At 42.6% G+C, this 14,311-nt stretch overlaps 1 protein-coding gene across 1 annotated transcript in view; it reads left to right on the top strand.

Moving 5' to 3' along the window:
• The window catches only part of LOC126481954 (protein nervous wreck), a 724,156-nt gene that overhangs the window by 645,937 nt on the left and 63,908 nt on the right, over window positions 1–14,311 (top strand). Inside the window, exon 16 of the mRNA XM_050105913.1 lies at window positions 12,650–12,953. Coding sequence (XP_049961870.1) covers window positions 12,650–12,953 — 304 coding nt within the window. The remainder of the gene's footprint in view (window positions 1–12,649; window positions 12,954–14,311) is intronic.

Genomic DNA, 14,311 nt, shown 5'->3' with positions numbered 1-14,311 from the left:
GTTTGATGAGTCTATGTTCATTACTATGTGGATTTTCCCTTGTTCTTGACCCTGAGTTACTGATGTGACGGCTAAGAGACCAACTGCAGTAGTAGAGCCCGCTTTTTTATACAGGCAGCAGGCTTATTTGGCAAGCAGCAAATGAAAAACGAAAAGAAAAAAAAGTGGTACGTACGGGTCTCCTAAATGCAGACGGGTAACAAATCGCAGGACATTCGGTAACGCAAAACACTGGTAACGCCTTGAGGGAGAGACTAACGTTTATTACACTGTAGGAAATACAGCAAGCAGCCACAAGTCTTTTTTTTAATTGTTATTTTGTACTGTTATTAGTTTCAGGCCTGCGCCCATCATCAAACAGTAGCGTAGACTTCTTTGCAAGTTTTACATTTGTGTCCTAAAGTATAACGCAGGTTTTTGTGGTTACATAATTTTGCATTTATACACTGAAGAGCCAAAGAAACTGGCACACGTACCTAATATGGTGTACGGCCCCAGCGGGCACGCAGAAGTGCCGTAGGAGGACGTGGCATGGATTCGACTAATGTCTGAAGTAGTGCTGGAGGGAACTACCACCATGAATCCTGCAGGAGTGTCCATAAATCCGAATAAGAGTACGAGGGAGTGCGATCTCTTCTGAACAGCACGTTGCAAGGCATTCCAAATATGATCAATTATGTTCATGTCTGGGGAGTTTGGTGGCCAGCGGATGCGTTTAAACTCAGAAGAGTGTTCCTGGAGTCACTCTGTAGCAATTCTGGTTGTGTGGGGTGTCGCACTATCCTGCTGGAACTGCACAATGCCGGAATGCACTATAGAGGTGAATGGATGGAGGTGATCAGACAGTAAGCTTACGTACGTGTCATGTGTCAGGGGTCCTATATCACTCCATCTGCACATGCCCCACAACATTACAGAGCCTTCAAAAGCTTGAACAGTCCCCAGCTGACATACAGGGTCCATTGGCTCAAATGGTTCTGAGCACTATGGGACTTAACTGCTGAGGTCATCAGTCCCCTAGAACTTAGAACTACTTAAACCTGACTAACCTAAGGACATCACACAAATCCATGCCCGAGGCAGGATTCGAACCTGCGACCGTAGCGGTCGCGCGGTTCCAGACTGTAGCGCCTAGAACCGCTCGGCCACTCCGACAGGTCAGGGTCCATTGGGTCATGATGTTGCCTCTGTAGCCGTACAGATGCAATTTGAAACGAGACTCGCCCGACCATGTAACATGTTTCCAGTCATCAACAGTTCAATGTCAGTGCTGCGGGCCACGGCAAGGCGTAAAGCTTTGAGGTGCGTAGTCATCAAGGGTACACGAGTGGTCCTTCGGTTCCGAAAACCCATATTGATGATGATTCATTGAATGGTTCGCACGCTGACGCTTATTGATGATGCACCATTGAAATATGCAGCAATTTGCACTAAGGATTGCACTTCCGTCACGCTGAACGATTGTCTTCAGTCGTCGTTGTTCCCGTTCTTGCAGGATCTTTTCCCGGCTGCAGTGATGTTAGGGATTTGATATTATACCGAATTCCTGATATTTACGTACACTCGTGAAAGGGTCGTAGGGGAAAATACCCATTTCATCGCTACCTCGGAGATGCTGTGTCCCATCGCTCGTGCGCCGACTATAATACCACATTCAAACTCACTTAAATCTTGATAAGCTGTCATTGTAGCAGCAGCAACCGATCTGACAACTGTACCAGACTCTTGTTGTGGCTTATATACGCAGCGCCGAATTCTGCCTGTTTACATATCTAGCCGGCCGTTGTGACCGAGCGGCTCTAGGCGCTTCAGTCCGGAACCACGCTGCTGCTACGGTCGCAGGTTCGAATCCTGCCTCGGGCATGGATGTGTGTGATGCCCTTAGGTTAGTTAGGTTTAAGTAGTTCTAAGTCTAGGGGACTGATGACCTCCGATGTTAAGTCCCATAGTGCTTAGAGCCATTTGAACCATTTGTTTACATATCTCTGTTGTGATTAAGCATGCCTATACCAGTTTCTTTGGGGCTTCTGTACATACGCTCTATAACTGCATACTTCATTAAAAAGATCCCATTTACATATTATAAGGCAGAGATTTGATCTTCCTTTGCGATCCGTGCTGATCAATGAACTGCTAAATACAAGATGGCATACACATCGGCTACTGATATGATGTGCCAAAGAACGTGATATGTGTACAGATATGGCACACTTCTTGAGTAATTGCGAAGGTACTTCTACGTAGTACAGATAATTTTATACGGTTACACATTTATGTAAGAAAATGAAACACCCAAAGCCTTCCTCATGCTGCCATTTTCTAGTTGTCTCTCCAACCGTCAACTATCAAGTTAGTTGATAGTTGATGGTTATAGAGACATCATCACGATTACAGGCAGTCTGCGAAAACCATTACAGATGTTGGTCACTGATTCATCGTGCATGCGGATGGTGTTAACCCTATCGACATCAGCTAAGGTGCATTGAACCACTGAAGCACTGAAACTCGTGGCCATACAATAAATGACATCATAAGGACGGCTGTAAGTGTTTCAATTTCTTACTGATGCATCGTGTATACGGATGGTTTTAACCCTCTAGGCATCGGCTAAACTCTGAAGATGGTGCACTGAAGCACTGAAACTGGTAGCCATTCAGTAAATGACATCATAAGGACGGTTTTAGGTATTTCAGTTTCTTTCGTAAGTGAACGGCTAAGGTCCCACAGATCTCCAGTCACAAGGATGGACATACAAAAGCATTAATTGTTTAGGTTTGAAAAATGTTGGTAATGCCCAAAGAAGAATTTTCTTTCGAAAAATTAATTATCATTTCTTTCATTTCAAATTATAGAAATTGTATGAAATTTTGTAAGTACATTTTGTTTTTTAATTGAACTGATCATTCAGGCTGCAGTCAGGATTACTGTGGATGCGGTTGTATATTTGTAGTTCCTTGTACAAATTCATATGAACTCCTTTTACGGCAAAGTGTAATACCTCTAAGTTTTATTCACTGCTTAACTCTGTGTTTCCATGCTGGAACAAGTCAGAAGCGCAGTTTGACTTATTTAGGTTGTTGAGCCGGACAGCATCCCTGTGTTCGCGGTATCGTATGTTGAAAGACCTACCAGTTTGGCCAATGTAAAATTTAGGACACACAATACAATTTAGTTTACAAAGGCTGTTGTGGGTTGGCAGGAGAGCCAACACCGGGTTACTAGAGGAAGCCGAAAGGCACGCGTTTAAGCTCAGGCAGGCTGGCGTGAAATCTGGAACAGGACAAGGAAATTAGAATTTAGAAAAAACGGACGTAGCTGGTGGAATACTTAACTTTAATCCATAAATGGTGAACATCGCTCTTGAAGGTACATTATTCACAGTATCAACAGTAACTGCTAATGGCGCCTTGCTAGGTCGTAGCAAATGACGTAGCTGAAGGCTATGCTAACTATCGTCTCGGCAAATGAGAGCGTATCTTGTCAGTGAACCATCGCTAGCAAAGCCGGCTGTACAACTGGGGCGAGTGCTAGGAAGTCTCTCTAGACCTGCCGTGTGGCGGCGCCCGGTCTGCAATCACTGATAGTGACGACACGCGGGTCCGACGTATACTAACGGACCGCGGCCGATTTAAAGGCTACCACCTAGCAAGTGTGGTGTCTGGCGGTGACACCACAAAGGCTGTAATAGCGGTCTACTTCATTTTATAAGTTTAAGTTGTGTATTATTTTGTCTTTCATTTTATTGTTTGTGGAAAAACTAATATTGATGTTTTTGGCACGTAGTAAGTTTTCAATCTGATGTAACACCATACTAATCAATGGTGTGCAGACATGTTTCACAGAGTTTGAAGAACTATTGGTGATAAGTGGTTTGATTTGGACTTACAGCCATCTTTATTACTGTATTTATTGTTAATTCTGTTGTGAAATTTAGTGATGGTGTAAGAGCTATACCCATTACTGTGGGCTATTAGCTTGATCGTTTTTAGTTCTTGTAGTTTATCTTCAGCATCCAAAGAGAGTTTTTCCATTCTCTTGATTGCTGCCCTATAACATGAAATTTTGTGTTACTCTGGGTAACATGACGAGCTGTTGACTGTGTCAGCCATTGTACTGAGTTTTCTGATTATTTTATATTTATGTTTATCGCTATATTTAGTAATATTTAGATCCAAGAAATTTATGCCATTATGTTTTGGTGTAGTTTGTTAAGCTCTCGTGCAAATTGATCATTTTCTTCCACTGTTCCTTCAACTAACGTAAGGGTGTCATTCACGTAGTGTTTGTATAATATGATTTTTTGTTGTTGTCGTGTTGCCTCTGAAAAGTGTTGCTTGTAAGCGATATATGTAAATGTTGGTTAGCAAACTAGATAGGCAACTCTCCATTACAAGGTCATCTTCCTGTTCATAAAATTTGCTCTTAAGGTTGAAGTAGTTATGTGAAGCTCATAAATGTCAGGTAGCCTGATCTTCTCATATCCAAGAAAGTTATTTTTAATTAATTAGATTGTTTCTTTTAATGATATGATTTATACTGTTTAACTATATCAAAGGAGGCAAATCTGGCTGTTTGGTATCACAATGTCTTTGATGATTACCTAAAGCACATAGCTAATGTTTACACAAAAATTATCTTCAAATGTAAAGGTATTGGTGAGAATCTCATTAAGTTTTTAATGGGCTCTTTTATGAGTTCACTGTCGGTCGTATAGGACAATGTTGCTTGTGAATCTTTGGCCGCGATTGAATTAGTGGGGCCGAAGGGTTCATTATTGTGCATTCTGCGGAAGCCAGTACACGTATGGATGATGGAAAATGCACGTCCATTAAAAAACATGGATATCGCCGAACTGAATGTGAAGGCCTACCTTAAGTGCCAGACAGGGGAGACAGCAGTCAATGGGTTTAGGGTGACAGGAATACACCCATTAAACCCTCATATTTTCACGGTTGCAGATTTCACTGCCTGTATTGAAGGAATAATTTAGAATTTAGCCAATGATCCAGTCAATAAACCATCTGCAGGAGCTGTGCCTTCTAAATGTGGAAAGGCTAATGTTGAAGTCGAGGGAGGAACATCTGTAGCCACATCTGAAATTACACATTGGCAAATCTTATCCATTGCACAAATAACGAAGAGGCCAGGCACTAGGGTAAGAAAAACAGGTCCTTCAGCGGTCCTAACCTTGTCTCCATACAAGAGAGCTCTTGAAGTACCGTCGACAGCAAAAAATAAACCGGAGACAAAGAATCAGAGGCCGCCAAAGACTAGGAACCGCGAATCATCTGGTTTTGAGGATGATGCCTTTAGTGTGAGAGATGATTCGTCCACCCTCAGCAACGTTCTGGACAGCAGTGTACCCACTCAGGTAAATTTCGCATTACGAGGCAGAGGAAGAAAGGATTATGTGTCTAATGAGAGAAATGTGGGCGCACACTGGATGTGCAGGTTACGGTAAAGACGATACCTGTGTGATTTCTGCAACGAAATTACTTAGAGCAGTGGTGCTCAAACGTTTTGAGCTTCGGGTGCTCTTAAAAGGCCGCAAATAATTGTGGGCGCACTATATACACATTTTACAACAGTCAATACAGGATATAAAAATTGTGATAAAATGACAATTAAGACATTTAATTTTGAATTTCGCGTCCAGACTACAGAAAATACAAATTATATTAATAAAATACATTATCACAATATGAACAAATAATTTTTGTGTAAAAATGTGAGAGATTCATGAAGCACAATTGTCACCCAAACGCGACGGCCGAGCGCCGTGTTGCCTCCTACCCTGTCAACACGAAAGGCAAGAGAAACTATTAAGTGAAACGTATTGAAATGAAATAATGCAATAAAACTAACGATTAATTCAAATTGTAGAGAAAACTAATAATGCAATACAAATGAAATGTATCTTACGTCTACTCTTTCTAGTGTTTATGAGAAACATGAGCCTGATGTGTCCTCGCGATTTCTTCAGTGTTTGGAGATACATTTGAAAGACAAACTCTCATTTCCTAGGCAATACATTGAAGAGTTCCTCTCTCTTTACATTTAATTGTGGTGGGAGCAGAAAATCCTAATTCACAGAAATATGACGTCGAAAATTGAAGTAAAGCCATTTTAGATATCGACAGATATTCTACTTTTATAGAAATCCAAAATGCTTCAAGAGACAATTCCTTATGCTTAACCATCAGTCACGATCAGTAGATATAGCTGCCAGTTCTTCTTCTGTTAATGTTAAGCCGGAACCACCTGAAGCATCCATGAATGGGTTTCGAATCCAATCGTACTATTCAGCGTTGAGGGATGGAAAATATGAACTCAGTTTCTCTTCTAAACTTATTAAATTATCTACTACTATTGGAAGTATTTAATTTATGCACGTGCTCCTTACCAACGGTAACATTTCCAGGTTACCTTGAACAGCTTATCTTTTCCATATTTGTAGTTTTCTGTGAAATGTTTTACTTTTGTGTTTGGGTGTGAGGATATTTTCTTCTTTCCCTTCCATGCTAGTGTTCACAATATTGAACTGTTGAACTATATCGGCCAAATATTGCAATCTGGTAACCCAAAATTCACTCCGAAGGAGATTTCAGACATGTTAATGTTTCATTTCTTCGAAAAACAGGAGAAGTTCTTGTCATAACTCATGCACACGGCTAAGTATTTTCTCCCTCGACAACCACCTGACTTCTGTGTGTAGAAGCAATCATCTGTGTTCTGACTCCATTACGATAAAAAGTTTTTCGACTAAACGAGTTTCGACAGGTCTTGTTTTAATAAAATTTTCCATCCGAACAACTTGCTCTAAGACTCCTCTCAGTTTTTCTCCCAATGTTTTTTGCTATTAAGGCCTCCCCATGCAGAAAGCAGTGAGTTATGATAACATCTTCATTTATAACATCTTCATTTTGTTTTGTTCTTTTTTACAAAAGAAATAAGGCCCTTAACACTGCCTGCAATTGGAGGGGTGCCGTCTGTACAAATGCCTACATACGACTTGCATGTTAACTGCCACTTATTAAGATAATTATTTAAAATGTTGAAAACGTTCTCACCATTAGTAGATACACTTAATTCTATGCAAAAAAGAAACTGATTTGCTATCTGATCTTGATTAATGAAACGGACCAATGCTAAAAGCTGCGTGTGGTTGGTGATGTCTGTTGATTCATCAACTTGTAATTCAAAGTTTCACTGCTTGAGTTTATAACTGCATACATTTTTCTCAATATCAGTAGACAATTCTATAATACGCCTGTGAACTATATCATTCGACAAAGGCATATTGCTTATTTTCATAGCTGCTTCATTTCCTAGCATCCTCATGTCCATTTTTTTTTTCAACCAGGCAAAATAAATGATTCACCTATAGTATGAGCTTTCATACTCTTTGCTATTAGTTCAGAGACTTTGCAAGAAGTTAACGGAGCTTTTTTTTTTTTTTTCAACCAGGCAAAATAAGTGATTCACCTATAGTATGAGCTTTCATACTCTTTGCTATTAGTTCAGAGACTTTGCAAGAAGTTAACGGAGCTTTATCAGAAACAGACATTACACTTTTAAAAGAATTTGCTGCCCTTGTTTGCTCTTCAGATAATCTTTTGAAATAGCCTACAGGTTTATCTGGCAAATGTGAATGCATTGTTTTAAAATGTTTGCTCAGTTTACTAGGAAGCAGAAATTCATTTGCCATTTTATACGCACATAATAAGCATAGTGGGAAAGGATAATCTTCACTCCCAGTCCATGTGAAACCGCAGCTTAAGTAGCTTTCATTGGCGAGTAGGCCCCTGTTCCACTTTTTTACTTGCACTAAGCGTTTGTTCACTTCCACAATAGGATTCTCCGACAGCATCCTTGTTTTGCAGAATTCTATCCATTTTATTCAATTGTATTTTGCATTTAAGATTCAGTTCCCGCGCTTTACTGACATATCACCTGAAAGCACTGTGATAAAGTCAAGCGCATAACAATAGAACCGTGTTTTCCTTCTGGTCCTGGATTTTTGTGCCTCAATGAGTTAACAGTGCTGCCAACGATAATTTTCAAGTTCCGTTAACCTTGCTGGAAGCTTCTGTCATGAACCCGCTGGATCATTACACTACAGCGGAAATGACGCTCAGAAGTAGCAAGGCTTCATGAACAATGACGATCATGTTCACATGTGCTACTCATCTGTAGCAAAGAACATGAAATGAAATTATTATAGTCACGGGCAGCTCGAGGTCAAACAATAAGCATCTCTCATAAATAATTTCCTGTCCCAGTTTCTCTTTTCAATAATATGGTATTGCCAACAGAAAGGTATGCATTTGCAATAAAATATTATTAAAAAGTGACTGGCTGCGGATGTTACTTATAATTTTTTGATACACTGTCGCGGTACCTAAATAGGTCATAATGGCCAATAATAATAATAATGTGCAATTCACGTCCTACGTGCTGTTGCAGCGCCACTCGGAGTCAGATGGAATAGGTTCGCAATCATTGGGAACGATACCAAACCTTCCGAATTCTATGGACAATTTGTGATCACATGCTTAGTGCACAAGGCTCAATTTAAACACGGCTACCACCATAAAAGAATAACTTCCATAGGCAAATCAACTTCGAAAGAAAACCACGACCTGATCAGATAATATCCGTTAAGAGTTTCCGTCGAAAAAATCCGTCAGTTGTCAAATATTTTTTCGCCGTTTTCTCCTGATTCTGAACGTTTGGATCTGACGAGAAACCATTAACGCTTGACAACAGTTTGGATTAACTCAGTGTTTATTTACTAACTTTGAGAGCGACACAAGGAAAAGGGGTTCGCTAAAAGCGCATTATTTCTATCAAAAATTGTGAAATTGAGGCAAGGCTGTTGTAATGCAGTTCTAGTGCAAGGAGTTAAGAAAACAGTATTTGAGGCATCTATTAATTATGAATGACCATGAAGCATTATGTTGTAAGAAACCTGCAGTCCACGGTTGCAGTCTTGAACTGCAAACTTTTTGTAAGATATGAAATAAGTTACTGAGTTGTCCACGCCAAACTTTACCACGGATGCAGTGTTACATTTGTAAATACGGTCACATTCATTATTAAATGAATTAATCGCTCCCACCACTGCATATTGTTATGACTGTATCAATGTGACAATTATCTGACTATTCTTTTTCTCCAGATCGCATCATTCTGCCATCCGAATAATTATTTTTCTCGCCCATTGGGAGCTACACTTTTCCTAGAATTCCTTACACTTCTTGATGGTGTAATGAATGCCCTCAATGGGTCAGCGATTGTTTTATCATCAGTCATTATTTTGAAATGCCTTTGCCCAGTTCCCAAACAGCCGCTGCTGTTAGATAGCTAAGATTAGCAGCAATGGAAGAGAACAGACAGTCGGCATGAAACGTTCCGAATACTGTCGACACTACAAGGGGAATAACCCACCTTGTTTCCTTAACCAACCTGAACTATCAGATAAAACTTAAGGACTCTTTCCGTACTATACCTGTCGTGAAATGGATAAAATTGAGTAGCTATATGATCCTTTATATTTGGCCACATGTTTTGCTAAAATATTGCAGAGCGCACCCGTAAATGTTTTAGGGCGTTCCAGTGCGCCCTGGCGCACACTTTGAGAACCACTGACTTGGAGTAATAAATTTAATAACTGAAAATGATATATTTCGTGTGTTTTTCTATTGTGTTATTATGTTTTTCGTGGGTTTTTTTGACAATGAATTATTAGGTTTTCCATTATTTGTTTCAACTTTAACAAGCTTGAAGCGAATAGACTATTCCATATTTGTACCCTACAATCTGAAGTGTCAAAAATGTCAAACATTGTGTTAAACCTAATTTAGAAAAGTTCCTAACGTAGTATGTATTCGAAAATAGAGGAAGCATTAAAATATATCCTAAAGTATGTGCTAAAGGTAATATGTTTGCTTAATGTGAAAAACTGAAAAAGTTATGAACGAAAAACGAAATGGTATACCATATTTGTAGCACTTTCTCTACTATTTTTTTCCGGCAGTGTATGATTGTTTATGTGATAAAAGACAACCTTGTGTCAGTACTTGTCTGATTCGTTTCGTTCCAAATTACTGATTCAGCCAACGCGTATCTTGGTACTATAATCAGCATACAGACTCTGCGTGGACCTTATTGAATGTTGAGGAATCCACACTCTCCTGAAATTTCCCACAACTCAGAGCTCACCACTAGAACGTATTTCTCACAATCCACAAAAGCTTCACTGTGTGATCGAAAGTATTCGGACACACCCAAAAATATGTCACTAGTGTCATACGTCTGTAAGCGAGATTTCCACACTCCTAAACATCCCTAGGTCCATTGTTTCCAATGTGATAGTAATGTAGAAACATGAAGGGACATATACAGCACAAAAGTGTACAGGGCGACGTCGTCTGTTGACTGACAGAGACCGCCGACAGTTGAAGAGGGTCGTAATGTGTAATGGGCAGACATCTATCTAGACCATCACACAGGAATTCCAAACTGCATCAGGATCCACTGTAAATACTATGAAAGTTAGGCGGTAGGTGAGAAAACTTGGATTTCATGGTCGAGCGGTTGCTCATAAGCCACACATCACGCCGGTAAATGCCAAACGACGCCTTGCTTGGTGTAAGGAGCGTAAACACTGGACGATTGAACAGTGGAAAAAAGTTGTGTGCAGTGACGAATCACGGTACACAATGAGGCGATCCGACGGCAGGGTGAGGGTATGGCGAATGCCCGGTGAAGGTCATCTCCCACAGTGTGTAGCGCTAACAGTAAAATCCGGAGGCGGTGGTATTATAGTGTGGTCGTGCTTTATTATGGAGGGGGCTTGCACCACTTGTTGTTTTGAGTAGCAGTATCACAGCCCAGGCATACATGTTTTAAGCACCTCCTTGCTTCCCACTGCTGAAGAGCAATTCGGGAATTGCGACTGTATCTTTCAACACGATCGAGTACCTGTTCATAATGCACGGCCTGTGGCGGAGTGGTTACACGACAATAGCATTCCTGTAATGGTCTTGCTAGCACAGAGTCCTGACCTGAATGCTATAGAACAACTTTGGGAGGTATTAGAACGCCAATTTCATGCCAGGCCTCACCGACCGACATCGATACCTCTCTTCAGTGCAGTACTCCGTGAAGAATTGGCTGGAATTCCCCAAGAAACCTTCCAACGACTGATTGAACGTATGCTTGCGAGAGTGGAAGCTGTCATCAAGGCTAATAGTGGGCCAGCATCATACTGAATTCCAGCATTACCGAAGGTGGAGGGGGGGGGGGGCACGAACTTGTAAGTCATTTTCAGCCAGGTGTCGGACACTTTTGATCACATAGTGTATTTTTTCGGCAGTCTGAGCGACAAAGGACGACCTTGTGTGATTCGTTTCGCTGCAGTACTACTGGATGAATCAACGCGTATCTTGGTGCTGTAGTCAGTATACAAACTCTGCATTGACCTTATTAAATGTTGAGGAATGCCATACTATCCTGAAATTTCCCACATCACTCGGTCGGAGGCTATACAGGGTGTTACAAAAAGGTACGGCCAAACTTTCAGGAAACATTTCTCACACACAAATAAAGAAAAGATGTTATGTGGACATGTGTCCGGAAACGCTTAATGTCCATGTTAGAGCTCATTTTAGTTTCGTCAGTATGTACTGTACTTCCTCGATTCACCGCCATGATTTCATACGGGATACTCTACCTGTGCTGCTAGAACATGCGCCTTTACAAGTACGACACAACATGTGGTTCATGCACGATGGAGCTCCTGTACATTTCGTCGAAGTGTTCGTACGCTTCTCAACAACAGATTCGGTGACCGATGGATTGGTAGAGGCGGACCAATTCCGTGACCTCCACGCTCTCCTGACCTCAACCCTCTTGACTTCCATTTATGGGGACATTTGAAAGCTCTTGTCTACGCAACCCCGGTACCAAATGTAGAGACTCTTCGTGCTCGTATTGTGGACGGCTGTGATACAATACGCCATTCTCCAGGGCTGCATCAGCGCATCAGGGATTCCATGCGACGGAGGGTGGATGCATGTATCCTCGCTAACGGAGGACATTTTGAACATTTCCTGTAACAAAGTGTTTGAAGTCACGCTGGTACGTTCTGTTGCTGTGTGTTTCCATTCCATGATTAATGTGATTTGAAGAGAAGTAATAAAATGAGCTCTAACATGGAAAGTAAGCGTTTCGGACACATGTCCACAGAACATATTTTCTTTCTTTGTGTGTGAGGAATGTTTCCTGAACGTTTGGCCGTACCTTTTTGTATCACCCTGTATGGTTACGGTGGGGGACTATATTCTGTCAGTACCTAAGATTCCAGGAGGGGGCAACCCTCTTGTTGGAGCCTATGCGTACGTGCCTCTACCGGTAACGTAGCGACCCTATATGGTTACGGTGGGGGACTATATTCTGTCAGTACCTAAGATTCCAGGAGGGGGCAACCCTCTTGTTGGAGCCTATGCGTACGTGCCTCTACCGCTAATGTAGCGACAATACTTTTCTGACATGCAAATAACTGTTTCGTGTTTTGCCGCAGCTTTGGAAGGTGGCACAGTAGTTGGCTGACTCTGAACGCTGCGTCGGACGTTGTCGTGCGCAGGCGCAGAACGCGGACGAGCTGAGCATCGTGGAGAACGAGCAGCTGGAGGTGGTGGGCGAGGGCGACGGCGACGGCTGGCTGCGGGCGCGCAACTACCGCGGCGAGGAGGGCTTCGTGCCGCAGAACTACCTAGACGTCGAGCAGACGGCCAGCGCCGCGGGCGCCGCCTTCGAGCTGGCGCAGCAGATCTCTTTCAGCTCCGTGGACTACACGCTCGACGACGACACCGCCGTCGTGCCCGAGGACGAGATGCAGCACCAGCAGCAGCTGCAGCAGCAGCAGCAGCAACAGCAACAGCAACCTGGTGCGTCACCGACAACCCACCTTATCAATACCCCACTGTAATGTGGAAAAGGGATAACAAATCTTACGATAATTACACCCTAGGGTACTGGTAACGAGATATCAGATCGGTTGGGGGAGCGATTCACAGTCGCATCATGATGATATTGATACCCTACTGGCCATTAAAATTGCTACACCACGAAGATGACGCGAAATTCAACCGACAGGAAGAAGATGCTGTGATATGCAAATGATTAGCTTTTCAGAGCATTCACACAAGGTTGGCGCCGGTGGCGACACCTTCAACGTCCTGACGTGGGGAAAGTTTCCAACCGCTTTCTCATACACAAAGAGTAGTTGACCGGCGTTGCCTGCTGAAACGTTGTTGTGATGCCTCGTGTAAGGAGGAGAAATGGGTACCATCACGTTTCCGATTTTGATAAAGGTCGAATTGTAGCCTATCGCGATTGCGGTTTATCGTATCGCGACATTGCTGCTCGCGTTGGTCGAGATCCAATGACTGTTAGCAGAATATGGGATCGGTGGATTCTGGAGTGTAATACGGAACGCCGTGCTGGATCCCAACGGCCTCGTATCACTAGCAGTCGAGATGACAGGCATCTTATCCGCATGGCTGTAACGGATCGTGCAGCCACGTCTCGATCCCTGAGTCGACAGATGGGGACGTTTGCAAGACAACAACCATCTGCACGAACAGTTCGACGACGTTTGCAGCAGCATGAACTATCAGCTCGGAGACCATGGCTGCAGTTACCCTTGACACTGTATCAGAGACAGGAGCACTTGCGATGGTGTACTCAACGACGAACCTGGGTGCACGAATGGCAATACGTAATTTTTTCGGATGAATCCAGGTTCTGTTTACAGCATCATGATGGTCGCATCCGGGTTTGGCGACATCGCAGTGAACGCACATTGGAACCGTGTATTCGTCATCGCCATACTGGCGTATTACCCGGCGTGATGGTATGGGGTGCCATTGGTTACACGTCTCGGTCACCTCTTGTTCTCATTGACGGCACTTTACCAGTGCACGTTACATTTCAGATGTGTTACGACCCGTGGCTCTACCCTTCATTCGATCCCTGTGAAACCCTACATTTCAGCAGGATAATGCACGACCGCATGTTGCAGGTCCTGCACGGCCTTTCTGGATAGAGAAAATGTTCGACTGCTGCCCTGGCCAGCACATTTCCAGATGTCTCACCAATTGAAGACGTCTGGTCAATGGCGGCCGAGCAACTGGCTCGTCAGTCACTACTCTTGATGAACTGTGGTATCATGTTGAAGCTGCATGGGCAACTGTACATGTACACGCCATCCAAGCTCTGTTTGACTCAATGCCCAGGTGTATCA

The sequence above is a fragment of the Schistocerca serialis genome, chromosome 5 (assembly GCF_023864345.2).
Source record: "Schistocerca serialis cubense isolate TAMUIC-IGC-003099 chromosome 5, iqSchSeri2.2, whole genome shotgun sequence".
In the NCBI taxonomy this organism is placed as follows: domain Eukaryota; kingdom Metazoa; phylum Arthropoda; class Insecta; order Orthoptera; family Acrididae; genus Schistocerca; species Schistocerca serialis.
The sequence above is the reverse complement of the archived record's forward strand: the minus strand, read 5'-3'. Positions and strand labels throughout refer to the sequence as shown.